The sequence below is a fragment of the Osmerus mordax genome, chromosome 20, assembly GCF_038355195.1.
Source record: "Osmerus mordax isolate fOsmMor3 chromosome 20, fOsmMor3.pri, whole genome shotgun sequence".
Lineage (NCBI taxonomy): Eukaryota > Metazoa > Chordata > Actinopteri > Osmeriformes > Osmeridae > Osmerus > Osmerus mordax.
This window is the reverse complement of record NC_090069.1, coordinates 7,350,329-7,362,603: the sequence shown is the minus strand read 5'-3', so window position 1 is coordinate 7,362,603 and position 12,275 is coordinate 7,350,329. Positions and strand designations below refer to the sequence as shown.

Below are 12,275 nucleotides of genomic sequence, written 5' to 3'. Positions count from 1 at the left end.
AAATGACATGACTTTGTGATTCATTTGGATGTCCAAGTCTGCCGAAAGATCAGAAATTCTATCGGCGACAGTGGTCCTCGTTAGGCTAATGTTGGCAAAGGCCTGTCGCTTTTCAGGGCACACGATTTCTGCAGCCTTCAGCATGCATGTTTTCACGAACTCTCCATCAGAAAATGGCTTGGATCCTAACGCTATCTCGTTAGCAATAAGGTAGCTAGCTTTCACCGCTGCATCACTGACCTTTCGGCTACGCATAAAAACAGACTGCTGTTTCTTCAGACCCGCAACAATTCATGTATCTTCTCTATTCTCAGTTGTCCTCGCAAACCGTTGTATTTTTCACCATGATGAGTCTCATAGTGCCGCCGAATATTATATTCTTTGAGCACTGAAACTTGCTGATTACACACCAAGCACACTGCTTTCCCATTAACTTCTGTGAATAAATAAGAATCAGTCAATTTTTCTTGGAAAACTCTGCACTCTGTGTCAACTTTTCTCTTTTTTGACAAAGACATTTTGGTAATGAGGGTGCAACAGTGGGTAATTTTGACCAAAAAGAGCTTAATAACGATAAGGCAAGATTGCCAGATGGCGCATTCTTAGCGCGTTGCTGTCACGTGCTGGTTATTTCCGGATCTGTCGTTTTGTCAGTGTGATCTCTGCTGGACAAATTTGGTATCTGTTCCTTTTTTTTTAATTATGGAAGTCGTTTCGCGGGTCGGATTGAACCATCTGGCGGGCCGGTTTTGGCCCGCGGGCCGTATGTTTGACACCCCTGAGTTATGCAGACTGTTCATTCCTGTTCCTAAACAACAAGACGTCTATTATTACCCCCTCAAAGACTGCATGATGCTACCATTGTTGGGCCATACTAAACCTCTTTCAAAAGCAGAACACCTGAGACTTGGTAAGATTCAGGTTCTATGTCGTGGAGCTCCAGCTCCATAGGGGCTCTGCTCCTATTGGTTTACAGCTGTATGTTCACAAAGCCGTTCACAGAAAGCCAAAATGTATCCATCGCCAGGTAGCCTACCGCTCATTCTCCCAAAAACTTTTGCACGGGTTGACATCCTGAAACTCAGAAACCGGCAACTACGAAGATTTTTTCAATGCTTGAAGAGCAACCCACATGGCCTTACTTCGATGTCGGCTCATCCACTGCCACCAAAAGTTTTTCTCATGCCGGTGCCGTGACCTGGATGGTAGGGACGGGCAGGATTTGTGCTTTGTTTGCCTCGGCCCATGCCATGGCAAGGATGGCCTGGTTTTTGACCCTGACTGTCAGCATTGCACTCGCCTCTCACTTGAAGAACGGCAGAGTTGCTTTACTTCCGGGAGGAGGAGTCCCTCTAGACAGTTGTCTCTGCGCTGCTCTCTGATGGCGAGAGTTCAGATGCAGAAGTGCCCCTGAGGATCCTATGGAGGCAGAGTCTTGGCAGCGGAGGCCTTTTGTCCCTCGCTTAATCTCCCCAACACTCGTTTAATGAAGATGGTGCCCCGCTACCGCAGGCTCTCCTGTCTCGATAAGGAGAGATCTTCCTTTGAGCCCACGTCCTGAGCCCCCCGCCCGAGGAGAAAGACGACTCATGGTCTTACAGCCCGCACGGCAAGAAGAAGAAGACACCTCAGCCCTTCGTGCCCGCCATGACCAAGCTACGGGACTACATGGAGGGCTCATGGGATGCACAGTTTTTGACCCACGCCCCAGTGCGAGCATTACTGCTATTCACGAGAACTGAAGTGCATTCCCCCCAGGAGCAAGGTTTAGTGTCTGCCTTCAACCCGCGATCACCTGTCTGTCTCCTTGGCAGACAGAGCATTAATGTTTATCTCCCAGTGTGCGACAAACCCTTGTTACTCAGGTGAAACTGGTTTCCTTCATGTCCGCACCTCGTGGTGCGGACGTGATTTCCTTCACGTCCTGTCGGAGTGGCACAAAGCAACCAGGACCTGTGCAGGCTAAAGCTGAATCCACTACGCTTGCTTCTTTTACGCAAAGTGGCAGGCTGGCATTGGAACACATCTTGAGTCTACTGTTGTGGAAATAACATCCCACTGATGAAATTATGAAGATGGGTAATGATTAGGGATTTACATGATAACTCTTAATCACCACTTTTATTATATGCTATATTACTGGAAACCATATGCAAAGCTGTTGACTGATTATTATTACCAACAAACGGTAGCAGACAGGAAGCCTAGAGTGTGAAGATCTGAAAGTCAGGGGCTAAGGAGTATGGGAAATCAAGCACCTGTAGCCTGTGCAGTTTTATTCGGCCTGAGCTATAAATCTAGGAGCTCGCATAAGGCCCTGTGCCCAGAATCTTAGCTGCAGCTGCACGGTTCATGGTCAGTACTACCAGCCCGACTTGGGAGAAAATGTCTTTGTATAAAAAAACTTCTGTAATTTGAAACCCCCAGAACAAGGGACCAATTTGTAGAGGATGCGTAGAATATGTGACCATCAGAAAAGTACCAATAGCAAAATAACACAAAATAATAGGGAGTAAATATATGAGTGAAATGTCCGGAGAAATATTTTAGTCTGATCCCGGGATCTTGCTCACGTTTGTTTCACCTTGAAGCTCAATAAACATTTTGCATCAAACTTTGCTGAGTTCCAGTGCTGTTCTTAACTTGGAAAATGTCACTACACTACTACTTCCGCATCCCAAGGGAGCGGAAGGAAACGACCCTGTGGTGCTCGAGCTACTAGTGATTACTGTTGGACCCGACCTATTCCATTGGAGAGACTCTTGAGTTATTTTACACAAGCTCCCATTGGCAGAGGGGTGTCCCACTACCCGGTCTTCACGGATGCGTCTCCGGGTGGGGAGGAGTCTGCCAAGAGGACTCAATCAGAGGGGAGTGGAACCCGCCAAGACACGTACCACATCAACTTTCTAGTGCTTGAAGTGGTCCGACGGCCCTTTCTCCACTTTTCCTTAGTGTTGAAGGGTCAGGATGTTCTCCTTCGATCGAACAACATGGTGACAGTAGCTTGCGGTGCCATCTTCCCTTTTCTGGCTCGGGTGGGTTCAACCCTGCAGTTTTTCATATTAGTTTTGGGAGAATGAGCAGCAGGCTGACGTCCCCTTTTATAAGGGTCACCGTTCAGTGGATACATTTAGGCTTTCGGTAATTAGCTACGTGATGGTAAACCAATGGGGGCAAACTCTATGGGGCTCTGCTCTGCTCCACTCATAGAATTTGAATTTGTAGCAAATTGCATGCTCCATGCATTTGGATCTATTATATTTGCTGTGATCCTCTGTCTTGTGTGTATGTGTGTGCTTGAGAGAGAACAAGCATACAACAAGGTTAAGAACAATGGGCCTCATTCTCGAAAATTTTCTGAAGTTTCTTCTAAAATGTTTCTTACGGGCTTCGGAAAAACAACGTAAGAAAAAGACATCCGCCAAATTCATGAACGCTTGAAAATGTGTTCCTACGCAGCAGAAGTTTTCTGAGCTGTGCTCCCCCGGAAGAGTTTTTTTAAGTTGAAAGCGCATCCTCGTGCTCCTGAATTTGCATACATACACGCCCCGACAGCTCCTTATAAGGGCACGCAACAGCAGTGACGTGTGCAGTCAGAATCGACAAAATTAGGAAAGCAACAGGAATGCACGTTATGTCCAAGCGAAAAGCAATTGTGCCATATTGTATGCCTAGGGTGCACACTCGTCCCTTTAAATAGGTTGAGTGATCAGTGATAATTGGATGGCCTGGTTGAATTTATATGATGTTCAAGTCCAAGTGCAAGTTAAAGTTTTATTTGTCACATACAACATCATACCAGGGAGTCAGGTGGCTGAGCGGTTAGGGAAGCGGGCTAGTAATCAGAAGGTTGCCAGTTAAATTCCCGGCCGTGCCAAATGACGTTGTGTCCTTGGGCAAGGCACTTCACCCTACTTGCCTCGGGGGGTATGTCCCTGTACTTACTGTAAGTCGCTCTGGATAAGAGTGTCTGCTAAATGACTGAATGTAAATGTAAATGTAATACCAGTAAAATGAGCAGTGGAATTATTCTCCAGTGGATCTAGCAGTGTGCACACTAAGCAAGGTAAATTATTATAATTATTTTAATCCGAGGATGTCTGTAGAGTTGATGTGAACGCAATCACCAACGACACAGAGTTTTCTTAAATGCGATTCCCCTTGTGGTTTGTTAAGGAATCGCATTTGACAACTCTGGCCGATTTACGACTGCTATTTCGAGTTCGGAAAGTCTTCTGAAGTTCAGAACAAATCCCAGATGAGAAAACATTCATGAATGCCAAATGTTTTCCTAAATCCAATTCAGAAGAAATTCCTTCTTAAATTCTACTTAACTGCGTTCGAGAATGAGGCCCAATAACCATGTATTAGATTTTAAATCACATTTATGTGAATATTAGTGGTGGGCCGTTATCAGCGTTAACGTTCTGCGTTAACGTGAGACTCTTATCGGGCGATAAAAAAAATATCGCCGTTAATCTATTCTCAAAGTTGGGTTGGGAGCTGGGTCTATGAAATTGAAACTGGTATGAAATTACCACATCAAATGTGACATGCTAACATGGATCCAGCTATGAAGCCGCCGGGTTTGTTTCAGGGAAAATGTATTTTTAAGAAGCTTCCCAATGGAAACCTCGACAACACTAAAGTTGTTTGCACCTTGTGCAATGCGGAATTAGTTTACTGTAGGAGTTTTTCCAGTCTCAAATACCACCTAAACGCAAAGCATCCCTTAGCTAATGCGGAAGATGCCGGGCCAAGCACTGATGTAGCGCAGGGGAAGAGTCGTCGTCAAACTACTATGTTTGAGTGCAACCGAGGCAATAAACAGTTAGTAAACACAAGAACATCTTATTGAACATAATTTATTTTCATCACCCATTATCATAGTATAACAGCTTTCTCAAGCAGTTTGTGATGCATTTTGGAAACAGGAGATGAGCCCCTGGTCTAATGTGCCACCTGGCTTGAGAAACCCGTTCTCAAAGACTTACTTTTAGTCATTATTTGGATAGCACACATATTCTGAATGCCTTTGGCGGAATTCAAATGAGCCATTTTAATCTAGATTAATTCCAAGATTACAGTGAGATTAATCTAGATTTACAAAATTTAACTATGCCCACCACTAGTGAATATATAAGTATGAACACCTAATATAGCCTACACTCAGTATCAATCAGTCTTTTAAATCTTAACTGCATTTACTGTACTTTCTGAAATCAGAGGGTGACTAGTCTGTGCAGCAAAACTACCCCATGGGGAAAAAGGTTAACTTCAGGAACAATAGGACTGATAATTAACTTGCTAGTGTTTTTATTAGAACGGTAATGTGCAACATTTTATTAACCTCAAATACTGAATGCCCATTGTCTAATAAAACAATATATGGTTTTCATTTTGCAGTATATTTGGTTCATTTGGTCGAATTATGTTCCTTTAACAACTATCAATGATCTCACCTGTCTTGGATGTAATACTGGAGGTCTAGGTCATTGATGACAAAAGGGTTCCTGAGTTTCTCATAGGCCACTGCCTTATCCAATGGAAAACCTGAAATGATTGGATTAATTTTGTTTTACTGTGGTTGCAGACAGACGTAATCCACACTTAAAAAAAAAAAAAAAAAACTTTCTTGTACAAAGAAAGGGAAGAGCGAATTACCATTATTTATGTTTTTGCACATTGTAACCCATAATGGAAGAGGGGTCCAAATCTTTGATTTGATATTTTCAAGCTAACTTTCAGGTACTGTGCCAGTATACTTTTGCTTGCTTGGATGTGGTAGGATTGCATGGTAAAACGGGTCAGGTTTTTAGGTTCACATGCATTCTATATTCTGCTTGTGTAAGTGTTTACTTGAGAGACAGTACCTCATTTGGCACAGGGGCTGAAAAAGAGTACATGTGTACAACATGTGTATTTAAACTTCAAGGTCCCCCAGTTAACCTCTGATGTCCAGTCAATAAACCAATATGCACCATGTAATACTGTGTAATACTGCAGGCAGTCACTTGACACTACACTGGCTGAATGCTGGCCTAATGGCTCAGGGAACACTCATATACACCAGTACTTGCTTAGGCTACAAATGATTGGTATTTCACAGTGAATGACATTTACATAATAAAAGCCCCCCCCCCCCCCCATACACTCAAAGACAAACACACACACACACTTTCTTTCTCCAGTGATGATTATGAAAAGTAGCATGCCTGGCGAGTATGACTGAGAAGTAGTCAGCTCAAACAAGGATGCCTGTGTGTGCGCCAACATGAAGGAGGGCATGAAAGTTGACTCTTTATAGGGTTGTGTTGGTGTGAGGGAGTGTGTACATAGCGATTTGTGCGGGACTGTGCCGTGTCTAACTGGCACCCAAGAAGTAACACGTTGAATCTCACCTTTGGAGTGGAAGGAGATGAGGCAGTCACAAAGAGGCCAATTGTCCACCGACTCGTTGAGGATAACCTCCTCCTCAAAAGTAACCACTGTGATGTACTTGAACAGGCACAGGCGCTCCAAGATCTCCTTCATGGGTTTAGACTTGGACTTCTTGGACATAGCACAAATGCCAACCACAATCTGTCTCTCTGGGGGCTAGGGCAGAGAATCACACATACATTTTTGGGAGAGGGGGTGGCTAACAAGTAGACAAGGGCAAGTTGGTTCTACCTATTCATAGTTTTCACATCTCACTAGGATCCAGTGAATTACAATTACAACTATTCGGAAATTAACTTGAAGAGCCTTTTGGTCCACATTGAAAACGAATTGGATGGTGTCAGAGACTTGATAACTAGCCTAATCATGGATGCCATTGTATTCATGGAGGTCTCAAACACAGTTGTTTTTATGTGAGACTGTTTAAGGAGCATAGATTGCAAGTAACAGAGGAGTGTCAAAATCAAAACAAGGAAACATAATTTTTTTGATGCAGGAGTTTTGGGATGTAAAGGTTATCTAACTATAAAGGTAGGAATCTTTCTGTGCCTGTCTGTCTCTGTCCGTCTGTGGCTTGATTATTTTGAGAACCGGGGACTGTATGAAGTTGGTGCCTGGCAGGTGTATTGCTCAGGACCCAATGACGCGCAGTGTCGTTTGGTCAAGTTGTTTAGATGACTGATTAATGAGAAATAAATATAAACGCGTTCGTCGCCATGTTGAGCTGCACTAAGCGATGGAGCCATAGATCACTCAAATATGGCATCATAGAAGGAGGCCACAAGGAAATAGAAGATTAAACACCATCTTGCAATTCTAATGTATTTCTTATTACTAGTTAGACACAATTGCTTTGTGGCATAATGGACCACTAGAATCTACAATAACCAAGAGAGATCTTTGGTGGACTCACCGAGTCGTACATCTCATCCTCATCCTCCTCTTCCTCTACGTTCTCATAAAGGCAATCGTAGCCCATTACCCTGCCATGGTCCAGCAGCTCCTCCCCCTCGGCATCATCACAGCCCACAAAGAATCGCGGGTGCTCATTTGCATCCAATGGATCGCCTCCTCCAGCCGACATGGCCAGGGCCGAGAAGAACACCCTGGGGTAGAGGCAGGGACTACTGCTGCTTCTATGGTTCTTCCTTTTTACGCAAGTCCGCCTGTACGTGGGCCTTCTTCCCCCTTACCCTCACCCTGAGACTCCCAAACGTTTATTCTAAACCTGCCATCCTTCTGCACCCTACACACACAATTAACTTTATTTGTAAAAAAAAAAAATTATCACCAAAAAAGAGTTGTGGCTTTCTGACCCCAACCCTGGGATACCCTCTGCCCTGACCAAAATGGTGTCCTCCGAAGAGAAAATTAAGTGGTGGGGTGATTATTCTAATGTGTTGGTTAAAGGAGCATGTCCAGCACTAGTTCAGTGTAGTGCTCAATTGTGCCAGTTAAAGGGTAATTTTCACCAGCTGGAGCCTCACTCCCTTCTGTCCTGGACCTGCTCCCCGAGGCTCAGCATGTTTTTTTCCTCAGCCTATCCTGTAAAGAAAATGCACACATTCAGTTTAAATGTATACACAAAGTCTCTTCAAAAGCCCTGACATTGTAAGCTTTTGAAATAAAACTACAGCTTGAATAAAAGTGTAGAAGAGTGTAGTGCGCACATTGTAACTGTGTATGTCCATGTCATATGCAGACAAAAACACAGTGATAGGGTGATTAAACAACCATTTTGAATTCATGAAAATAAAAACAACTTTAAGCCTTCCCAAACAGAAGGCTACATCAAACTACAATTTAGGCTATATTTATGTAAGACAGCAACATAATTGCTAAGGCATTAGTTATAAAGTAGATAAATAGGATGTTTGTTGTTTTGATGACATTATGCGCAGGGCTCGACATTAACTTTTTAAGGCACTTAACGTTTCACTTGTCCAAGCACAAAAGTCACTTGTCCGGGTAAAGATTTATCATTTTATTTAAAAAAAAACATTGTGTTGACGTTTCTAGCTAGCTAGCTAGCTAGCGTCGGCAGCTGTGTACCTAGCAAGCATTAGCAGCATTTGTATCGGTTAAATGTACATATTTAAATATCAACTCATATTCAACTGTAAAGTAGGCTGTACACCTTTTAATACAGGGCTGCCAACGCTCACGCATTGGCAGTGAGACACGCAATTCAACCAGTTCAGACGCTCTCACGCCAAACCTTGTACTTCTCACGCTAAGAAGGCAACGCCAACCAAGTAGTCCTGCTAAGGTTGTTGTAAACAGTAATAGACGAGGCTCAGGCACAAGGAGTGAAGCAACATAGCGAACACCCGTGAAAGCTCGTCTCGGGGCTATTTATCTTATTTTAGATACAGTATAAATTTAGTTAGCTTGCAAATACTGAGGATAGCCTACCGAATTAGAGTTAGCCAATGTCGTAGCGATGCTAGCTAATGTTGGTTTGTTATCTGTATAACATTTCACTGGGTCTTACAGCGCTGCTTGATTTTCTGGAATTATTATGAAATGTTATGTTCTACTAGCCATTTGCTTACTTGAGCAAGTCACAGTATTTCAAAGCCCTGATAGAGTAACTGAGACAACACAGTAAATAATTCCTCTTTCAAGTAATAAGCCCCCGTTCAAGTGTTGAGCATGAAATTAACGTTAGATGCATGGTCTGTAGAGATATTGGGACGAAGCCACTTGTCCAGTGGGGCAAGTAAATTTCTCTTCCACTTGCCCTACAAAAAAATCCACTTATCCCAGACAAGCGGAGAAGCCTTAAAGATCCTGTAAAGTAAATTCCATGTTTTGCTTCTAAGTACATTATATACGTGTGAAATGAGTTCCTGAAAGCAAGTGCAAAGCACTAAAACTTTGTCGCACTGAAATGTGGAGTTATACCGAAGAACAGTTTCTCTTCCGTTTTCAGATCAGGTTTTAATGGGCGTCAAAAAATGCCCTATCTACGTCATTTCGCCCCATCTACGTCAGATCACTGAATGGCTCCTCCTGCTGTACTGTTATTGTAGCTTACATCAGCTAGCTAGCTAGCTTCAGGATGTCTCCCACCACCCGCAACTGCATCTTCCCTGGATGCAAGAACTCCAGCTGCGCTGCAACGCCATTTAAGTTCCCTGTTGATAATGAAAGGAAAAATAGGTGAATAGATTTTGTGAAGAGCCATGTGGAAAGCTTTGGATAAACTCCAACAGCCGCCTCTGCGCCACTGACCATTTCACGGCGGACAGTTTTAACATGGACCATGGACAGATGGGGTTCACCAACACACGGCTTCTCTTGCAGCGCAGAGCCGTACCGAGAATCGCCCCCCCCCGGCCGTTCATCCTCCGGTCGCACCTGGACCATACACCACCGCCAGCAGTTCATCACTCAGTTCTGTGTGTTTGTTATAATTATACTAGATCACTTTTCCAGAGGTATCTCTGCTATAATTAGTGCAAACCGCTAACTTGATATTAGGCTACTCGGTGTAGAATGATGGTATTTTGGTGAAATGGTAGCTAATGTGCTAGAAGTAGTTGGAGAGCTCACTATCTGCTGTCTCTGCTGTAAATGTTTACTCCTGTGTTACAGCTCAGGGGAATATTTCATTTATATGCATCAGTATGTTTCACTCATTGAACAAATACATTCTAATTCTATACTGTTTTGTTCGGCTTGACGTAGCGTCCATTATCTGGGTCGTAGGTAGCGCCTTCCAGGGAGGAGGCCGAGCTTCAGCTCCTTCAGGCGACACGTCCCCCCAGTCTCGAACAGAGAAGACTGCTGATTTTCTTACGAAATCTTACGATTTCAAAGCCTAATTTAACATACTTGGTGTTTTTTTTCATTCGAATTTGGATGGGTAGTTAATAACACATTATTCTGTGGTGTGGTGAACTTGAAACTCGTTTTTAATTTCACTTTACAGGATCTTTAACAAAAATGGATGCTCCTAGACGGTAAATAAGTAAAAAAGGTACCAACTTGAAGCTAAACACAGAAATATAATTGTCTTTGTATTCCTTTTATTATTTACCAAACTAGCTAGCACTTGCTATTGAACAAATGAAAACTTCAAATGCTACAGTAGGCTAAATTGTTTTAAATAGGCCTAAATACAAAACTACCTACCTAGAAACCAGTATTGCAACTAGGACAGTTTCCTGCTAGCGCACGTAGCTATCTCAGGAATTTATGGTTGGCATAACGACGGATCGGAACGGCATTGTGACGGCAGGCCGGACAGTTTTTGGCACCCAGACAGTCTTTGCCATGACAGCTCCATTTTGAAAAACTGTTTAATGGTCTAGCTCCACAATTTAGAACTACATAGTTCATTGGGTGTGCTTTGCCTTCGGCAAGGGCACAACCTTTGTTCTCTCACATATATTTATTATTATTTCTCTTCACACCCCTAAGCATCAGTCAATATTTGGACTACATAGACAACCTAGGTGTCAAAAGTTCCGCCTTGGTAGCGATTGAGTTGCTTGTATTTTTAATTACGTTCCGTTGCACGGTTTAAGTAGAAATTACGTTTTTGTGGCGAAAAGTGAAGCTAACGGTGGCTAACTTGCTAGCCACAGTCAATGACGCTACTTACGTCACTAACATCACGAAAACTCGCGTGACTATTAGGGACGGGAATCGGCAGGGACCTCCCGATACGATACTATCACAATACTTAGGTGGCGATTTGATATGTATCACGATTCTGTGGGTATTGCGATTCTGTAAGTATTGTGATTCGATATTACGATTTCTTTTGGTTATCTTTTAACACTTTTTTAACACTGGACCATGGAAAACAGTTGAATCATACCTTCAAATAAAACAGTCAAATTCACTTAGAGCTTAAAGTTTTAATTCCTAAATATAAACATTAACTTAATGACTGCCGGGCAGCCAATAGAAAAAATAAATACAAATGTGCCCTATTATTTTATAGCCCCTGTAAACTGCACACAAACTTAGGCTACTTTTAAAACAATACATAAAAGGTCAATTAAATATAACGAATAAAAGTTTACTTAAAATATAAACTAAATAAAAAACTAGGCTATGCAAAGCCCTAGTCTGGAGAACGTGAGAGGACATACACCATTCATCAGATATGTGATGGGCTGTTACTGTTACATATGACTCAGTGGCCCTCGACGTCCACGCATCGCACGTCAGAGCAACTTATTCAGCTTTACTCAACGATTCCTTTACTTTTATCTTGATCTCGTTGTAGATCTTGGGCAGGGCTGTGTCCGAAAAGAAACGTCTTGATGGTTTTGTGTACCTCGGCTCTAATGTGTAAATCATATTACGAAAACCTGTATTTTCGACCACACCATAGGGACGAAGGTCTTTGCATATAAAATGAGATATGGATTGTGTGATGCGAATAGCCTTTTCTGAACTGCTGGGGAGCTTACTGAAACATGTGTCCAGCGTTTGTTGTTTGCTGCTAGCAGCTTTGTCTTCCTCCGCCGTTTAGTCAAATAATTCTGGATGGCGTCGAGAGATATGAGCACGTATGTTTGTAGTATTACCACAATACTTCACCTTTCCGTGGCATATTTTGCAGACAGCATGGCTCATGTCTATCTCATTCTTTCCCTGTAAATTATGAAATCCAAAATTCTTCCAGACGTGTGATTTAAAATGTTTAGGTGCAGCATGAATCTCGGGCCTCACGTTTGACATGTTTGCTGTCCAACAGGTTAGCCTTTGCATAGCTACTACATGTGAAGCTGCACTTCTAGCCAGAAGGAAATCATGAACGAATAGATTGCATTGCGCCATCTGTAGGATTATACAAAAAAAAAATTCTC

At 42.8% G+C, this 12,275-nt stretch overlaps 1 protein-coding gene across 7 annotated transcripts in view; it reads right to left on the bottom strand.

The window, feature by feature from the left end:
• ppip5k2 (diphosphoinositol pentakisphosphate kinase 2) overlaps positions 1-12,275 on the bottom strand; it is a 109,407-nt gene that overhangs the window by 72,675 nt on the left and 24,457 nt on the right. For all 7 annotated transcript variants that reach the window (XM_067258731.1, XM_067258734.1, XM_067258735.1 and 4 more), the window contains exons 2-4: positions 7,358-7,989; positions 6,405-6,600; positions 5,466-5,556 (exon numbers count right to left, since the gene is read on the bottom strand). In XM_067258731.1, coding sequence (XP_067114832.1) covers positions 5,466-5,556; positions 6,405-6,600; positions 7,358-7,528 — 458 coding nt within the window. In that variant the 5' untranslated portion in view covers positions 7,529-7,989. The remainder of the gene's footprint in view (positions 1-5,465; positions 5,557-6,404; positions 6,601-7,357; positions 7,990-12,275) is intronic.